Raw genomic sequence first — 19,898 nt, 5'->3', positions numbered from 1 at the left:
TATATTAGTTGTGTCTTTTTATAAATGAAGTTGTTTATTTTTTTAAAAAAATTAACTTGTGGATGTTTACTAATTAATTATTTTTACATTAGTTGTGTTTTTTTTATAAATGAAGTTGTTTAGTTTTTTTTTTAAAATTATGTTGTGTATGTTTTAAAATAATTTGATTTAAATTAGTCTTATTTGTTTATAAATAAACTTGTTTTATTTTTATAAAGAATGTTGTGTATATTTTGACCGAAAAAAATACGTGTTCCACATGATTTGCAGATCATGGCTAGAACACGAGGTTTAGGTCGTGCTATAGGTAGACTTGTAGGTAGAGATAGACATGATTACCATGATGCAGCTGATGTTCCCGAGAGGCGTAGGCCTAATGCCTCAGCCCGTAGGCAACGAGTTCATCAGATGACTGCGGATGCACGTGATTTGGCTGAGGACGTTGCTGACATGACTGAGGATGTCCCTGATCTGGTTGAGGAGGCACCTGAGATGCGTGCGGACGTACAGGGTGTTGATGGTGCTGAGGGGTCAGATGCTGATGATGCTGAGGGATTCCCTAGTGGGCCACGTGACCCGTCAGTGCTGACATCATTTGCGGACCATGTTGCACACGCTGTTTGAAGTTGACAGGTATTTTAATTTGTTAATTATTTATCATTGTTGATTTATTTGTCATTAATTTTTTTTAATAATTGTATAATTTGTACTGTAAACCAGAAACGTTCTGATTTGAAGTTGGTGTCACATGGGAGGAAGGTGACATTGATTGTGAGGCCAGTGCCTGAGATTGAAGGACTGGTTGGTGCCACAAGATTAAGTCCACTGATGGATTGTTCAGTTGTTACTGGCGATCCTGGACTTATATCCACATTTGTGGAGAGGTGGCACAGCGAGACCAGCACCTTCCACCTTCTGGTAGGAGAGTTGACGATCACATTGGATGATGTGTCATCACTCCTTCATTGGCCTATCACTGGCGCGTTGCACAATTTTCATGCTCTTTCTACAGAAGAGGCGATATTTTTGCTGACAGAGTTGCTTGAGGTGTCTGCCGAGGAGGCTAGAGCCGAGACAACACTGACACGTGAGACATACGTACAACTAGGATGGGTTCGAGACATTTATGAGATGAGATGTCAGGTCCGGCGGTGGATTGTAGCAGCTCGTGTTTATCTGCTGCACCTGGTCGGTTGCATTCTTTTTGCTAATAAGAGTGCAACATACATGCATGTGGTTCACCTAGATGCTTTTCGTGACCTCGGTCAGAGTGGTGGTTATGCTTGGGGAGTTGTCGCGCTGGTTCATATGTATGACTAGTTAGATGAGGCTTCTAAGACCACTACACGATAGATTGCAGGGTACCTGACTCTATTCCAGGTAAATTTTGTGTATTTTAATATGTTACATTCGATTATGATTTAAACATGTTTTTATGTTATGTTAACCTCATTTTTTGTGTAGTGCTGGATCTATGAGCATTTCCCTAGTGTGCAGCAGTGCGTGACAGATGATACATACCAGGAGACGTCCCCAAGTGCTTCTCGGTGGTTGACGTCGAAGGCGCACATGAAGGGAATCACAGGAGCACCTTACAGGGCACGTTGTGATGCTTTGACCGTCACATATGTGTCCTGGTTGTTGTACACTGAGCATCGGGGGGTTAGGGCCTTTGAGGTGATTTCATCATTCCAGGGTCAGCTGAGATGGGGTCCTATGGTGGTCACAGCTCGACCGGAGAGATTGGTACGACAGTTTGGTTACATTCAGAGCATTCCTCCGCCCTCTGTTAGTGCTCGATTGTCACACGATGATATAGATGACAACTAGATGCATTTTGCGGAGCACGTACTACTTGCGGGTGAGCTTTGTCTAGTGCCTGGGCAGGTATCTGCGGATTACATGGAGTGGTTTTTCCGCATATCTCACCCATTCATGATACCGACCCAGGCAGGTCACCAGCCTAGAGATGCACCAGCCGTAGACCCTGAGGAGTACATACAGCCGCCCAGCCCCCAGGTTCTAGTGGCATTTGACCCACCTCGACATGCAGTGGTAAGAATTTTTGCGCGTTTAATGTTTGATGAGTTGTTATTTATTTTAAATTTTATAATAAATTTTTTTAATGACTGTCACAGGATGATTACGACGGATATGAGGCGATTGCACAGAGGTTGGAGCGTGTGCTCAACCTTAGGATGGTCACTGCAGGCACTGAGTTATATGAGATTATGCAGGACTGCCTGACGATCGCCAGAGGGGGAGCCAGTGCTGATGGAAGTGTCAGGGTTCGTCAGAGACGCCGCAAAGAGCATTGATTATTGTATTTATTTTTTGTTTTGTAGTTGACATGAATTTTTGTATTTGTTATAGTTTTTTGTTTAATATAGTTGACTTGTTTTGCACAGTTTATTATTTTATGATATTAACTGACGTATCGATTCTGATTCCGATCGTGGTCCTTAAGCGAAGTTTTGGAGTGTTTTTAATTTATTTTTTTTAAAAAGTGAACCTAAAATCATGAGTTTTGTTCGTAAGAATTACATTAAAAATAAATGTTTTTATAAAAGAGGCAGGAAATCCAAATGTAATTACTAATATTATTTTTTTTACATGCCACCACCATACATAGATGCAGTCTATTTTTTTTATAAAAAAGCAATAGGTTTTGATGATAAAAAAATTCAATGGTCAATTCATTCATAATTCATAATTATGTGTTAGTAAGATTTTTAAAGTAATTATCATATATAATAAATTATAATTCGATCATAATTTACACTATTAATATATAATTTTTTCTTATAAAAAAAATAATAAGCTCGTATCAAAAACAAAATAACCAGAAAAAAAATACATGACAATGAAATCGCCATATAAGATACTACAAAGATCACTTTAAAAAAAATTCATGTTTAAGTACCTATGTTTGAGGTTTTTTCCGTGGGTGTGCGAGTGCCGTAAGACAATGGAGGGCTGCTATTTCTCATGTTTGGATGTCAAAGAACCCAGAAAAATTATTCTCGTTCCCCGGTTCAGTCAAATAACACCTAAAAACAGAGCCAGAAAATCCAAAAAAATAGGAATGAGACCCTTTTTCATGCTCAAGTACCCATGTTTGTGTTTTTTTCCGTGGGTGTGCGAGTGCCGTAAGACAATAGAGGGCCGCTATTTCTCATGTTTGGACGTCAAAGAACCCAACCCGTTCTCCGGTTCCGTCAAATGACACCTAAAAACAGAGCCAGAAAATCCAAAAAAAAAATAGGAATGAGACCTTTTTTCATGTTCAAGTACCCATGTTTGGGGTTTTTTCCGTGGGTATGCGAGTGTCGTAAGACAATGGAGGGCCGTTATTTCTCATGTTTGGACGTCAAAGAACCCAAAAAAATTATTCCCGTTCCCCGGTTCCGTCAAATAACACCTAAAAGCAGAGCCAGAAAATCCAAAAAAATAGGAATGAGACCCTTTTTCATGTTCAAGTACCTATGTTTGGGGTTTTTTTCCGTGGGTGTGTGAGTGTCGTAAGACAATGGAGGGCCGCTATTTCTCATGTTTGAATGTCAAAGAACCCAAAAAAATTATTCCTGCTCCCCGGTTCCATCAAATAACACCTAAAAACAAAGCCAGAAAATCCAAAAAAATAGGAATCCGACCCTTCTAAGTATGCATAAGGTTTTAAGGTCAAACAATTAAAATAAATTATCTTTGGACCATTGAAACAACACATTTCAACTTTATTATGAGATTTAAACACGCCATAAACAGAAAAAGGTTACATCAACAAAAAAGCAAAAAAATAAACATTGCATTCAGTTGTTTAGCGATGTCCCAGTCACCTTGTCTTCGATTTTCACAACATATTTAGTAAAGACAGCCAAAATTTCTATTGGTCCATACTTTTTCCAGTAGTTAGATTGTACTAACACCTTCAGCAGTTCTTCATTGGTCCTCAGCTCATTTATTTCATATTTTATAAGCGTATTTGAATACTCAAAGCGAGCTGGTTAGCGGAAAAACAATCGTCTTACCGTTTTTGATTCGGAATTCCAAGAGGGGGAATCCCTTTAGGTGCAACTTGCTTTATTAAATTCTTCAGTTCATCGATGGTACATGTTGAAGGAATTTGAAATTTCTTAGGATTTTTTCCTGTGAACACACATCCAACAAATTTTTTCTGCGGTGGCATGTTTCATTTCCCGTTGTAATACAGGATCGCGTCATGAGTACGTGGCATAGTGCGTTGAAGTAAGTTTATTATTCCATTTGGTGTTCTTCCAACGGTGCATAATAACTCAATCGAACCAACACAAGAAAATTGATCATTGCACATTAACATTGTGTTGACATCGTCATCATTTATCAATTTCATACACTAAAAGCGAATTTGGTTACCTGTATCGGTGAATGGCTTCCGGTAGTGAATTTCATACAAAAATTTTTTGTCGGATAACTGAAGGGTATTGTGTATTCTGGTTTTTAGGCTTGCAAAATCACAACTGTTTGGTACTCGAATGGGCACCAGAGTTGAAGTTTGGAAGTAAACGCCACTATCATTGTGAATAATTGATCCATTTGGAAAAATGAAAGCCAACCTTAAGTTGACAATCGTTTGACTACTAGTTTCTCCTAAAAATGCCATACTTTGTGTATCAATTAGGAGACTATGTGAAAGCAAGATAATGTGTGATTTATTAGCCGTGTCTGCTATATATATAGATGGTTGTGACCGAACGATTGCTTCACTTTGTTTACAAAAAAATAGACATGCGTGAACATGTTTCGTGTTTATGTTTCCTTCAGAATATGTAGTCAAGTCAGTCAATGTGTTGTCGCGCTCAAACTTTAATACGCATGCATGTCATTATGTGTTGTCAATTATGACAATGATGTATGCTACATGCGTAAATGATTTTTGTTGGACCAACAATTTTTTTGCTTCACCAAACGAGTACTTAATAATATTAATTGGTTAGTAATGGCTTACAACAAATTATATCGCATAATGAATACAATTACATAAACAATGCATGTTTAGTCTTCATTTAGGTCGACATAGTGTCTTTTGAATGACATCAAGCTTGTGTATTGCTGCATTCTACTAATATATGGAGTTGTCCAATGCTTTGCCTGAGAATAACAATTGCTTGACCACAACAACGCTGGAGGCGGTAAGGGACAATGGTCTTTCAAATAAACCTGTTGCACATGAACAAAGATTATATCATGCGGTGACCGTGTCAAATGAACCAGCGAAGTCATTGCATAATTGTTATACTAACTATATTCAATGTACATGAACAAAATAATTTCCAAACACGTGACCGACACATATCATGCGGTGCCCAGAAGAATCAGGTGGTGGTTGACTTCTAAGAGGAAAAAATGTCATGCTTTGTTGTCGGGACAACGATACAAGGATTACGTTATACCGTGATGCAATCACATATCCCATCTCCGTTATATCCATCCACTTGTCCACACTAACCTGAATCAACCAAACATACACATGTAAGTAATTTAAAGTTTGTTATTAAAAAAATTAACCTAAAAACATACCTTCGAAAACCCATCAACAAGTAGGGACAACTTTAATTGTTCAAATCTCTCTGTGCCACCGAAGAGGTTCATGTACTCATGCGACCACCTGCCAAGTTCTTTAATCAATTCATTACGCACTAACAGCCATGAATCTTCCCCTATACCTAATAAAGCGGCAATGGACCGATATCCACAGTTACCGTCCGCTTTCACATCCACGACGTCACGAATGAAACCTTGAATGAATGGCACAAATTGATCCAACATCGGGATGATCCTTGTTGGCTGAGGCGGTTCAGAACATGATGCACTACGTTTGACTGGAGAGTTGCTGCTTTGAACATAATGAAAAGCATCAACATACTCCCAGTAAGACGGATCACGCTTTGTGGATCTTTGACTTCTTTTCATCGGTTTCTTCGGTACACCTTTAGTGTTGACCTTTGACGGAGGAGGGCACATAGAGTTATGATCAGGGTATGCAATTTCTTGAAGTTTACTCTTCAGAGTTACTTTGCCAGACACATCAAGTTCATTAAACTTTTTAGATATGGTCTCTATCTCTTCCTTGATGCTGACTTCCGTCTCACATAACCCTTGGTCTAAAAAGCAAAGTCTCCTCCAGAAAATATGGATTGACTCCACTGGGATGCTGCCAGCAGTATACCTAGAAAGCTCACATGCACAAGGAAGACCGTGCGTGCTTTTCATCACACAACCACAAGAAGAGGGATTGTTGCCGAGATAACGTAGACGGTCAACCTCAGAAGCAATCTGATTTCAAGCGTCCCTTGAAACCATCCCAAGAAGTCTCTTGTATAAGGTTTTTTTATATACATGCCCAACCACATGCGTACTGGTTTCAAAGGATGCTTTAATTTCAACGTGTTGCAGCGTGATCATGTTGTTCATGGCATCCCAAACACTACATAGGTCTCCAACGCTATTTTGTAGTACTCTTTTGAGAGCCCAATGAGCTGATTCAACCCTACATTTAAAATACACAACAAACATGAAAATATACAACAATTAAATACCATTTATTACTAATCCTTACTAACAAATAAAATCAATTCTTAATACCTGTTTGTTGTTGTGTTGCCTAGGTGTATGACCTTATTCGTCCATGCTGTAATAAATTTTTCCTTGTGGGGGATAATCCATGTGTCGTTAACATAGTCAATGAACATCGGCCAAGGCGAACAAGCCACTTGAAACTTCTAAAGTGACTCATGGAACTGGTGTTCGGACGGACAATCAACCAAAGTACCCCAATTATCCGTTACATAGTCCCACACATTTTTTTCACCGATTAAAGATTTGCACTTCGCCTTCACATTCTTATCGATATGAAACCTGTACAACAAATTTGTACACTCCGGGAACACAGTTTTCACTGCATTCATCAGTGCTAGGTCTCTGTCAGTGACAATAACAACAGGGAGGCGATCGTTTATTAAAAATAGGCTTCGAAATCGTTCCAAAGCCCATACAATATTATTAACACGCTCAGCCTCCAGATATGCAAACCCAGCAGAGAATGTCATCGCCGTTGGTGTCACTCCAACAAAGTCAAGTAGTGGGAGTCTGTACCTGTTTGTTTTGTAGGTACTGTCTATAAAAAAAACACCAGATGACATGCATTGCATAACTTTACTGCATCTGCGTGACACCAAAACAGATCACGCACCACAACTTCATCCTTCAATCTATGCCAATGAATGTATTGATCACGTTCGAGAAGCTTCATCAGATGCTGCATTTCGGTATCAGCTCCTCTTATTGAAGAATGATATGCACTTCTTGCAATGTAAATTTTCTTTATCGTGGTGCAACTGTTGGCATTGTGTTCCTTCAACGTTAGCAAGATGTTTTTTGGTTTCACCATCGACTTTGTCATATCAGCAATAATTTTCATTTCATCCTTAGTCAATCGCCCAGCGTATGGATGTCCAACTAAGGACTTGGCCAATTCATGATTGTGAATCCCACAGATCAACCTCACCATCCAACCTTTCCCTTCATGCACTAGTTTTGCACGAAGCCTAAAGGGACAACCACATTTCCTACTCCCAGTGTCTTTTCTAACGAATTCTTTATTCTTACACTTGTACGTACCACTCCTTTCACACCCAATTAAGACAAATGAACTTCTTCCTCTGCTACCGGTATCTATGTCAGACCTCATAATCACTGCAACAAATCCATTTTCATAGGCAACTGTTCGAGCCCATTGCAAAACATCATCTCGAGTACCGAATACCTACAACGCAACCCAAACATATTAATTTTTTTACAAAACATTAATTCAACCAAATGACTCAAATTATCTATGATTACCTGAGACGTATTAAAAGCATTTGAACAATCGACATGTGGTTCATTCATCCCACATTCTTCTTCATTATCATAATCATAATCCATATGAACTTCTTGTGACATCGCATAGTCATACCTCCATTGATCTTCGTTCATCTTAAGGACATATGCATCATACACAAGTACATTCAAATTATCATATAACCACATCCAAAAATTTACTACATATTAACTAACAAACATATTAACAGGACATATGCATCATACACAAGTATATTCAAATTATCATATAACCACATCCACAAATTGACTACATATTAACTAACAAACATATTAACAACTAATACAAATATATTCTAAATTTATAACTACATTATTTACTTAAACTAAACTTAACACTATATTAAACAACTAATAAAACATTTTTTTACTACAACAAAATACAATTATGTTACCTACATCATTTAATATTATACAAAAATTATTATACCTAATTAAACCAATTATATCCACAATTAAAAATACTGATATTATAAATGATAATATTCATATATATATTTTAAAGTAGAATTAAAAAAATTTGTTAATAAACTGACATTCCGGAAGAAGTTCTTCCAGAAGTTACTATGTCTACTTCCGGAAAAAGTTGTTCCGGAACCACTTCTTCCGGAATTGAGAATAGTAACTTCCGAAAGAACTTCTTCCGGAAATTCAACATTCTCATTCCGGAACTACTTCCTCCTGCTGTAAAAAGTAATTCCGGAAATAGTTTTTTACCGTTCATCTTCTCTAAACAACTACCCAGAAAACGCAAAAATAAACTGATAAATGCGTACCTCCGACGAAATATGAACAACAACGACTAAAACAACTTCAAACACAGAACAACTGCTACGCGGGACCACCAAATCGCTTGTTACGGAACTTCTACTTCACGAGACCATCAAAAAAGCTTTTTACGGAAAAGGATAACAATAGCAAGAAGACGGGGATGAAGGTGAAAGCGCACTAAATTTAAAGAAAACAACCTAGGCAAAATTGTCATTACGTATACATTAAATATTATTTTATTTTTAGTTATTATTATAAAATGAAATTTATTTTACTTCACGTTGTTATAAAATTATAATTATTTTTTTTATTATATATTAAGTTTTGTAATACAAATTAAATGTTATCATAATAAATATTTTATATTTTTTTTATAAAATATACGAATTAATTAATTTTTATGATTTAAATTATACTAAATTGTCACACAAATTATTATTTACATTTACATGCGCGTAAAAAAGGAATTATAAATATTAGTCATAATTATGTTCACTAATAATAATTTATGTATAATAATATTATTTATTTTATAACTTAATTTATTTATTAAAATCAAATAATTAGAAAAATACAGCATTTTAAAAAAACCAAAAAAAATAACTTCCGGAACAACCTTCTTCTGGAAGAAGAAGGAAGTATTCCGAAAGACCCTTTTTCCGGAAAACTTCCGGAAGACACTACTTCCGAAACGTTTTCTGGAGTTCTTCTGGAAGTCCACCTTCTTCTTCCGGAAGAAGTGTCTTCCGGAACTTTTCCGGAAAAAGGGTCTTCCGGAAGAATGGTCTTTCGGAAATAGCCTTCGTGGAGGGGCATAATTGTCCATTCACTATTTGCTGGGTGTCCCAGCAATTTTGCTGGGTGCACGTAGCAACTCCCTTCATGAGAACCCTAGGACCTTCTTTAGTAGCTCTAACCCAATCCTCTTGTAGTCTTCTATCCAATATCCTTAGGAGGTAGGATTGCATCACATCTTCTCCATCTATCATCGTCAATCTCAATTTCTTTGTAAAGTTTATTCTTAAACCGATCACTAAGTGTTGTAAAGTTGTCTTTGAAAAGATTAAAAGTTAATAAACAAAATCAAGATAAAACCAACGCATAACTAACTTATTCTTTATCAAATATCACTTGAGATCATTTCAAGGTCCAACGCCTTAACGATTCTCTCCGCTTTTAAAGTTTAAAGGATCGCTTCAAGGTCCAACGCCTTAAAGGATCGTTTCACTTAAAAGCCAATTAATTTTAAGTTGAAATCTAACAAAAATCTTAATCATCAAAATAGATAGTAAATTTCCCTTCACCTTTAATTTATTTATATTTTTCCCCTCTATTTATTTTATTAAGTTTAATGTGATCCATCTATTATTATAAAATTAAAGTTTAATTTGTTCTCCTAATTTTCAAAATAAATGTATTCAATTGAGCTAACGATGTTATTGTTATTTCGAATAAAAGTTATTTGGTTGAATTTGGTCTATCTATTATTAAAAAAATTTAATTTTATCTCTTAATATTTAAAATTGATGCATTTTGGTTCTTTATGTACAATTGAGCTAAATGATTTAGAATCACCACTATTTTTAATTTTATATTATTAACTGTTAAAAATTTACTAAAAAATAAAAAAAAATATAATGACAATTTTTAACCCTCATAATAATAATAAAATTATTAAAAATAATGAAGTAATAAAATCTTGTAATTTAAATATAACGACAGCTCAAAATCATCATTGTATAAGAAAATAAATATTTTAGAATAGATAATTATTTATACTATTATTTACTAAAATAATAAGTTTATTTTAGTAAATTAACAAAATTTAAAATCACAATTTTATTTTACTTATATAATAAAATTATAATAATTTAATATTTTAATGATTATTATATTATAATAACTATTTAATAAATGATATTTTTATTTTATTTTTCAGCTTTTACATATAACTGTTATGTATTGCTATGATTGTCTCTTAGTTCATATCTTATGACTTTGAACAATCAGTTTATCAATAGAATTCTTTTTTCGGTGAAAAGAATGTTAAATATAACATAATATTACTATATAAAATTTAAGTATTAATAATAATAATACAATAAGTATAACATGAAAATTAATATTAATTATTTTTTATATTTAATAATATAATATTCTTTAATTTTAATGTTTAATATTGAATAAAATAAAATTATATATTTTATTAGTTATCATAAAATCATAATTTTTTATATTTTATATTTTTTATGTAATTTTTTTATCAATGTGGAAGTTCATACTGCCAATATACATTTTAATTTTTTATAATGTTTTAAAATTTTAATATAAAATTTAAATAGTGATGTTTAAAAAGGTCGACATTTGCAATTGCCACTGTTCATAAGAGTTTAATTTTAAAGGAAAGGATGGAAGGATCGAATTGCATCCATGGTTATCAAATTCTTGACTTAACTTGTTAATTCGTATGAGTTTACAAGTTCACTTATTCTTTGTGAGTTGATTCTTGAGTAAACTCTTTTTTTAGTAGACTCTATAATATCTAAGTAAACTCGATAGACTCTCGAGTTTACTATCAAGTCAATGAGTCAGCAAGTTAAAAAAATTAGATCAAAATATAAGTCATTTTGGGTTGTTTTCTGTCTATTTAGTGTTCAACATACCTTCACTTAGTGTGTTATTCTCAAATACAAAAATTGTTACCTTTAATAACATCAAACTCTTGTTATCTAATAACATGAAATCCTCGATGGGAATGATTTACCACTACTATAACATCTGCAAGTTATTATCTAGTAGTAATGTATTACTAGACTTGGTTATTTAAGTATTGTGAAATTTATGATTTACTATTTTACTTTATTATATTGTTGAAATGTTTAATTGGTATGTTATTTATAAATATGTTGTTACTATTTTTATATAAAGTGAACTCTTACAAGTTTACAAGTTGAGTCCACCAGTCAAGTCTATGGAGCTCTCACAAATCTACGTAAACTCTTGAGTTTGATAACCTTGATTGCATCGATTTCAAAAGTTAAAGATTACAATAAATTTTTAATAATAAAAGAATTAAATTAAACTACATAAATAAAGAAAACAAAAGTATAGTTTAGGTTTTTATTTGGAGATTCATATCAAAATTCTAAGGATGAATTCAAGTCTCCCTTCAGGTGCAAACACTATAAAATCTTTTATTGGTTAAGTTTGTCTCAACAATTTATATAAGGGATCATTAATTTAGGGGTGTGAAAAAAAATTAATTCGGATCAAATTGCGTTGTAATCAAACCTAAATTGAACTAATTTTTACTTGAATTAGTTTAGGAAAAAAAAGTGCATTGCTTTACAAAATCAATTCGATTAACCAAATTGTTTTTGTAAAATCGGTTCAGTTAAGGTTTTTACCTGAATATTTTTTATTTAGGGATTAGAATCAATTTTTTGAAAGCAGTTCAATTTTGAACCAATTTCTAAACCAGTTAAACTATTTAGGTATAAAATCAAATCGGTTAAAATAGTTCAGTTCAATTTTTTTACCAAACTAATTTTTTCACACCCCTATTTCAATAAGATTCATTCCATATAGAAAGCCATAGGAATGATAATGGAGACTCGTGGACCATAGAAACGTATGTGGTTGGATTATGGAAGCCTTTCACATAGAAAGTCATAGGAATGAGATATTGGTTATGATAGAGCTTTCCCTTCCCATGTCCTACCATACTTTTGTTAGATATTAGACCGTGTAGATATCATTTTTTTTATAATCATGTTATTGGTATCAAATATCCACCAAATTTAATGTAAATATCATATATAACATAACATGTTAATATATTGTTTCACGTGTTACTAATTTGACCTTGCTCTTTGTGTTGGGTACTTCAACCCCCTTTTAGCTTCAATTCTTTCATATATTGAATCTTTTCGTCTTCTGGATTGTTTCCTTATGAACTCAATAGACTGATATTTTGTATGTTACCTAGTGTCTCTAGCAACCCACTTCTAAAATTAAATATCTTGTGGTATAAACATCGTGTTTTACAAGAATTACTTAAATTTGTAGCTACACACAACATTTGGTAAAATTCAAAGATATAAAATTAAAAATAAAGAGTTTTTTTAAGTAGTCCAAATTGGTGGGAGGAAAACACTCAACACAATAACACAAACTCAATAATAGAGCAATAAGCAACGAAAATTAAATTTCCCTAAACTTGCAAGAATTTTCAAGGAGCACCAACAATAAAACAAAAATAAAACCACAAAAATAACACAAGAGACACAATGCTTAACATGGAAAATTCCTCAAAGTAAGGGTAAAAATCACAGGTTGTCAAGACCAATGAAATAATCCACTATGATCAACAAAGGGTACTAGAAGGTCTCCAAGGAGTGTACAAAAGGTGCTTACAATCAGCCAAAGCAAACAAAGTGTAACATCCCATTTTTCGTAAAATAAATTAAAAAGGTTTTCTATTTAAAAATAAATAAAGTTTTAAAAAAAATGATGATGTTTTTATAATTAAAATAATGGTTTGAAGGAAAATAAAAAAAAAGATATTTTATTTATTCATTTGAGATGAAATAAAATAGAGTTCTTATTTATAAAATAATAATAAAAAATGGAGTAAATAATAGGCTGATAGTATCATTGCTATAAATAGAAACACATTAGGTCAATTTTCAGACTGACGATATGTCTCCATGCTTCCTCTTCCTCTCAATTTCATTTTTCCTTCTTCCTCTCCCAAAACCCTCTCTTTTTCCCACATACACCCAAACATGTCTCAATAAAATAACGATATTGGACTCATTAACCGTTGGATCGTTGTGAAAACTAAGCACCAGGTTCAGAACTCATCTTCGAACATTCTCACCATCACAATTCATTTTTCCTTCTTCCTCTCCCAAAACCCTCTTTTTTTCCCACATACACCCAAACATGTCTCAGTAAAATAACGATATTGGACTCGTTAATCGTTGGATCGTTGTGAAAACTGAGTACCAGGTTCAAAACTCATCTTCGAACATTCTCACCATCACAATTTGTGAAACAATGTCTAAGATGAAAGAAATTCCCTTCGCATCGTAGCTTTCTTTTTCCCGTATATACCCAAATCTATTCCAGTAAAACTACAATCTCAGACTCGTTAATTGTTGGATCGTCGTGAAATTTGGACACCAGGTTCTAAATTCATTTGCACACATCTTCACCGTCAGGATTTTCAAATTAATATCTGTGGATGGAGAAATACTCATTGCACGCAGACAGTGGAATAAAGGCTTCAATCCTTCTCCTTCTCTCTAACGCTTGGAAACCCTAGTAGAGCAACCAGAGGAAAAGCTTGAGAAATCTTAGGAAACTACTAGAGATGCCGCTATCACTTCTGGAATACACACATTAGCTCGCTTAGAGGTAAGAGATGAGTTTATCGCAATTGGGGGTTAGAATGAACATGTGTAGGGATCCTTAGATGATTAAATCGGGGTTTGTTTTGAGATGTTGTATGTATTGAGTTGTGAACTATGAATTGTGCAATCAGACAATTGTAAGACCCTTTAAGGGTGACGAGTTTTTGCGCGACGATTATTGTGATGAGATCTACTGTGGGAACCCGACAAGTTGAATCACTTTGAGTAGTTGTGTGTATTGCATAGTTCATAGGTAAGATGTATATGATTCATGAGGTGTGATAACATGCTACCTTGAGATTATACTATTGTGATTGAGACTGAGTGTATGTGATAAATTGAGTATGTATTGACTTATAATATATATGTGCATTGAGATGTTGTGTGCGTTGAGTTGTGAGCTATAAATCGTATAATCACACGACTATAAGACCCTTTAAGGGTGACGAGTTAATGCGCGACGAGTATTCTGATGGGAACCATTGTGGGGACTCGATGAGTTTAATCACAAGCGCGATGAGATAAAATTATATTAAGAACAATTCAGGATTCGTGTGTTTTGTACAATTCATAAATAGAGTTGTGTGCTAAAATGTTTTTTGGGTTGAATCTAAATCAGGAGGGAGAGACCCTGACAGACTCTTTAGAGTCTAGGCCTTGGGGGTAAATACACCCGATTTGTGTGCTCATTTAAGTTTGTGTTGATCCCACATGATTGGAGCATTCTTGTAAAACAACATGACCATGACTAGTCTCCCTATGATTTTACCTAGTGAGAGTGACCCGACTTATTAGTGTGTGGTTTGTCTTGTCATGTACTCCTAGGCGCTCAACGAGATTTTTTACTGACATGGTACCACATTGCATATAGGATTGAGTCTTAGTGTATCTGACTATCTGTTTCATAATGTTTGTGTATTGATCGATATTGATTGATTTAATGATATTGTGTTTTGATCCTTGAGTACGTGAATGATGTGAAAATGAATGAGACATGTTGTGTTGTGATATGATGTTATGCGACAAAGTGGTGGAATGATGTGAATTATGTTTAAGTAAGTTGTATTTCGTTTATATGATATGTATATTTAAATGTTGTCTTATTTCTCTCTATTAGTTAAGAATATGATAATTCATTTCCCGTGTGTTGTTTGTGTTTGGATCCTGTGATGATCTCAAACTTTGTGTTCGTGGAAGCAGATGACTAAGTGAATTGTTTTAAGGAACCTTGTGTTGAAGGACGTCGGGGCACAATGCTCTGATAGGATGTGATATTGGAGCATGAGTTTTGTTTAATTACATGATGTTTTTTAACCAAAAATGTTTCTGACAAGTTTTATTTGGTAACAGTAAACTGAATGTGAGCCTTTTACCCTTTTGAAATGCTTTTATTTAAATATGTTTTAAAAACTTTTAAATAATTCTAATTTCTTATTCCTTTTAATATTAGTACATATATGTGTGGGGTAGAGGGTGTCACACAAAGCACCAATGCTCACAAACAAGAAACAAGAAGATGAAAAATCCCAATTGTAGAATAGAAATTTGTGAAGCACTTATCTCCCTCTCTAGACTTCGTTTTGACGGCTTTTTTACCAATCGGGGATAAAAAAATTTGGAATTTTCCATTCGGGGGTATATTTTAAAAAATTAACCAAAATGGGATAAGTCGTAACAGGTGTTATGACTTCTAATTCAAAAGTTGTAACACCTGTTACGACTTTTTAATTTTTTTATTTTTTTAACTGAAGTCGTAAAAATATTTACGACTTCAATGTAAATATATTTTTTTATGAATTTAAAGTTGTATTTTCTTAAAAAAAAAAAAACCAAAGTCGTATTTTGTTTTACGACTTTAAAGTCGTAAAACTATTTTATTTTATTTTTTAAATTTTTTAAGGTATACGACTTCAAAGTCGTAACCTACTTTTTTTATTAAAAAAACGTTGTTATACTATTTGCAGTCTATTTTTAATTTGTTAACCTACTTTTTTTCATAAATTTTTTTTATGAATTTAATAATGTTTACGATTTTATTTTTTAAAAATAAAAAAGTTAAAAAAATATATTTAAATATATAATAAATAATATGAAGTTGATTTTATTAGTATATTTTTTGTGATTTTATTTGATATGTTATTATTTTATTTTAATGTTTAATTATTTAAAACATCTTATATATATTTTTATTATAGTTTACTTTAAATGTTTTTTTATTTAAAGTTTAAATAATCTATCAATAAAAATTAAAAACAACATAATTAATACATTAATATAAAACGCACAATACAAATGAAAGAAAAATATAGAAATTACAAGCTATTTTTTTCATGTACCTGTTTGTATGGACAGTTACTCCGATTATGTCCTTCAGTTCTACATAATGAGTATTTCTTAGGCCTATTTGGAATTGGTTCATCCATCTCATTATGTATTCGAGTAGTGGCTGACCTGCTTGATGTCTGTCGTTGTTTCGAAGGATCAGACATAAAATGCGGACCTAAATATTGAGGCCATGTGTCTTCACTTCCAAGGGAATGAAAATGATGTTGATAAACTTTAAAAATATTTTCCAACTTGTATATACGATCAACAAAGTCATCATAATTTAAATTGCAAAAAGCACATGCTATAATTGCATGCGAGCAAGGTAGTCGAAGTGCTTGAAATTGTCCACAATGACACAACCATTCATTCAATTTGACAGTGCATGCCATTGTTCGTCGACCAAGTTGCGTATTTGCAATTTCTTGAACCTCGAACTCCCCTGTTTCTTGAACATACATGCGAACATAATGCGAGATAGCAATGTGTTGATTTTCTTGCATCATGACATATACATCTTCAGAGTACCTATGCCCTGCCTTCATCATATTCATGATTTTGATGTTGTTAGTGACAAATGAATCATTTATTTTATTAAATGTTTCATTGACTAAGGCAGTAATAGGTAATGCTCAGGCTCCTTTCAAAACAGAATTCATACATTCAACAAGGTTGGTAGTCATATGGTCATACCGTTTTCCTTCATCGTAGGTTTGAGTCCATTTACTCTTAGGAATTTGATCCAACCAATTTGCTACTTGTGGAAACTCTGCTCGCATAGCAAGCAACTTAGCCTCAAATCATGGTTTCCTCATCTCATACCCTGTGCGAAAAGATAGAATAATGAGTAACAAATTTAGTTAACATGTAATAAAGCAAGAATATGATGCATGAAATAGGAAGAAACATACCCATATTGATGACTTGTTTTTTTAAGTCAACATTTTAAAAATGTTTGTTAAAATTTGATGCAATGTGGCGAATGCAATACACAGACGAAACATCTGGTCCATTCCAGCCAACGCGTTCGGATTGTAAAACTGCTAGCAAATCGGTTCCCTTGTCTGATGTAATACACAAATTTGGTTGCGGAGTAACATATCTTCGCAAATAATGCAAGAACCACATCCAAGCTTCTTTAGTCTCACTCTCAACAATTGCAAAAGCAAGTGGAAAATTATTCCTACTACCATCTTGTCCGATGGCAGTCAACAAAGTACCATGGTATTTGCTAGTTAAAAATGTCTCATCTACTTGCACAGGTGGCTTGCAATATTTGAAGCCTTCAATGCATGGATTAAACGCCCAAAATACACGGTTAAGAATCACCCTAGGAGGGTTATTGTCACCTTCCTCCATTGAAGATGAAGTTTTGTATTTTACTATGGTACCTGGTACAAAGTGTTGAGCAGCTGTTAACCATATAGGCAGGTAACTGTATGATTGTTCCCAACTTCCAAATGCCATTTCAAGAGCTTTTTGTTTAGCTATCCATGTTTTTTTGTATGAAACAGTGTAATGAAACCGTTGATGCATGTCTATAATCAAGGTTTTGATTTTGATACCCGGATTTTTTTCACTAAATGAACAATATTATGGGCAATTACAGAAGAATCTAACCTAACACGATCTTGTGATATGGTAGAATTTGTGCATGTGTGAATACCGTTTAATTTCTTCAACTCCCACCTTTTGCGTATTTTGTTGAACTATACTCTCGCCCTCCAATAACATCCATTACCATATTGATTACACATAACAACGTACTTGTCACTCTTGTTCTCGACCACATCAAAATTAAATGAATGCATAAAATGGAATTGTTTAATGGCATTCATAGCGACTTGTTTTGATTCAAATGTCAACCATTCATAAAGGTCATTTGTACTAACACTCGCTGTCCTTTGATAAGGATTTAAGTACTATTGATTTTCAGAAAGTTGGCTACTAATAGTTTCAAAATATGAATATGACTCACTTTGATTGGTTGGTTCACCATGTTCGTCAAATTCATGTTGTTGCTTTTCATCACGGAAGTCACTAACATTATCTCTTATTATGGGTTCCTCAGTAGCCATTTGTAAAAAAAATTATTGATTAGTAAGGAATCATTGGATTATATGTAACGTAAAAAATTAAAATCTTTTTAAATACCTTTTTCGTGTATGTAACACTAAAAAAATTATGTCAGTATGACTCTAAGAAACACGTCAAAATTAGAGAACTAAGCTGATTATTTGGATGCAACAGATGCACCGAAGTGAGAATGAACCCTCCTTTTATAGGTTTCACGGAAGTGAAGAGTGTAATAATAATTTGTCTAACTAATATTCTAAAACACAAAATAATAACTAAACCGTAAATTAATAATAACTAAACACTATTATTCTAAAACATAAAATAATAATTTAACAAAATTAATTTATCATCTATAATAATTTATATAACTAAACCGTAAATTAATAATAACTAAACACTAATATTCTAAAACACAAAATAATAATTTAACAAAATTAATTTAACATGTATAATAATTTATCTAACTAAATCATAAATTAATAATAACTAAACACTAATATTCTAAAACACAAAATAATAATTTAACAAAATTAATTTAACATGTATAATAAATTATCTAACTAGATCGTAAATTAATAATAATTAAACACTAATATTCTAAAACATTAAATAATAATTTATCAAAATTAATTTATCATCTATAATAATATATGTAACTAAACCGTAAATTAATAATAACTAAACACTAATATTCTAAAATACAAAATAATGATTTAACAAAATTAATTTAACATGTACAATAATATATCAAACTAAACCGTAAATTAATAATAACTAAACACTAATATTCTAAAACACAAAATAATAATTTACCAAAATTAATTTAACACTAAACCATAAATTAATAATAACTAAGTGATATTAAAAATGCAAAACTAATTAATAGTGAAGTCGTGTGGTATTCCACGACTTCAACAATTCAGCAATTGCCTCGTGAATTAATAGTGAAGTCGTACTCCAAAGTAAAAAGTATAAAATAAACAACAAAAAAAATCAGAAAATTGAAAGGCCATTAAGTCACTTGTGCAGCACAAAAAACAACAAAGAAAAAGCAAAAAACAGGTCCTTAAAAACAGCATGCACAGTGTATTGTTCAGTCATGTTAATGCAGTGTATTGTTCACTCATGTTGCAGCACTTACATAGCAAAAAACAACAGGCAAGGGAATAGCTTTAGAACCCGTGAAGGTTGCACATGCATGAATAGAATAATAGTAGTCATGAAACATGCTTACAGGATTTCAAACTTGCAATAATTAACACGTACAGTTGTTTCATGGTTGTACTTTGGTGTATTTGGATAAAAGTAGTCATGAAGTTGAAAAATATTTTAGAAAATTAGTGTTATATGCCGCTTCAACATTTAGAAGTTGAAAATATTTTTGAATAT

The 19,898-nt window shown here is 33.0% G+C and overlaps 2 protein-coding genes across 2 annotated transcripts; one reads left to right on the top strand and one right to left on the bottom strand.

The window, feature by feature from the left end:
* The first annotated feature begins 408 nt into the window (after positions 1–408).
* Positions 409–1,830, top strand: LOC114415943. Its single transcript, XM_028380809.1, has 5 exons — positions 409–618; positions 721–850; positions 1,013–1,302; positions 1,465–1,547; positions 1,668–1,830. The coding sequence occupies exons 1-5, from the start codon at positions 409–411 to the stop codon at positions 1,828–1,830; spliced, it is 876 nt and encodes a 291-aa protein (XP_028236610.1).
* Positions 1,831–2,986: 1,156 nt separating this feature from the next.
* Positions 2,987–17,897, bottom strand: LOC114415942. The gene is made up of 2 exons (XM_028380808.1): positions 17,422–17,897; positions 2,987–3,050 (listed from the first exon to the last, which is right to left on the bottom strand). Exons 1-2 carry the CDS (start codon positions 17,895–17,897, stop codon positions 2,987–2,989), a joined length of 540 nt encoding a protein of 179 aa, XP_028236609.1.
* Positions 17,898–19,898: the final 2,001 nt, after the last annotated feature.

This window comes from Glycine soja, chromosome 6 (genome assembly GCF_004193775.1).
Source record: "Glycine soja cultivar W05 chromosome 6, ASM419377v2, whole genome shotgun sequence".
Taxonomy (NCBI): Eukaryota; Viridiplantae; Streptophyta; class Magnoliopsida; order Fabales; family Fabaceae; genus Glycine; species Glycine soja.
Note: the sequence above shows the minus strand (reverse complement) of the source record. Positions and strands in the feature narration are given on the sequence as shown.

Excerpts from the sequence above, each read along its gene's own strand:
- LOC114415943 (XM_028380809.1), top strand. The coding sequence starts at position 409 with ATGACTGCGGATGCACGTGATTTGGCTGAGGACGTTGCTGACATGACT. Across the intron at positions 851-1,012 it reads GGATTGTTCAGTTGTTACTG|AAGAGGCGATATTTTTGCTG; the intron begins GCGATCCTGGAC and ends CTCTTTCTACAG. Across the intron at positions 1,548-1,667 it reads ACGTCCCCAAGTGCTTCTCG|GGCCTTTGAGGTGATTTCAT; the intron begins GTGGTTGACGTC and ends TCGGGGGGTTAG.
- LOC114415942 (XM_028380808.1), bottom strand. The coding sequence starts at position 17,897 with ATGGCATTTGGAAGTTGGGAACAATCATACAGTTACCTGCCTATATGG. Across the intron at positions 3,051-17,421 it reads GGACCAGATGTTTCGTCTGT|GTGTTATTTGACTGAACCGG; the intron begins GTATTGCATTCG and ends CTCTGTTTTTAG.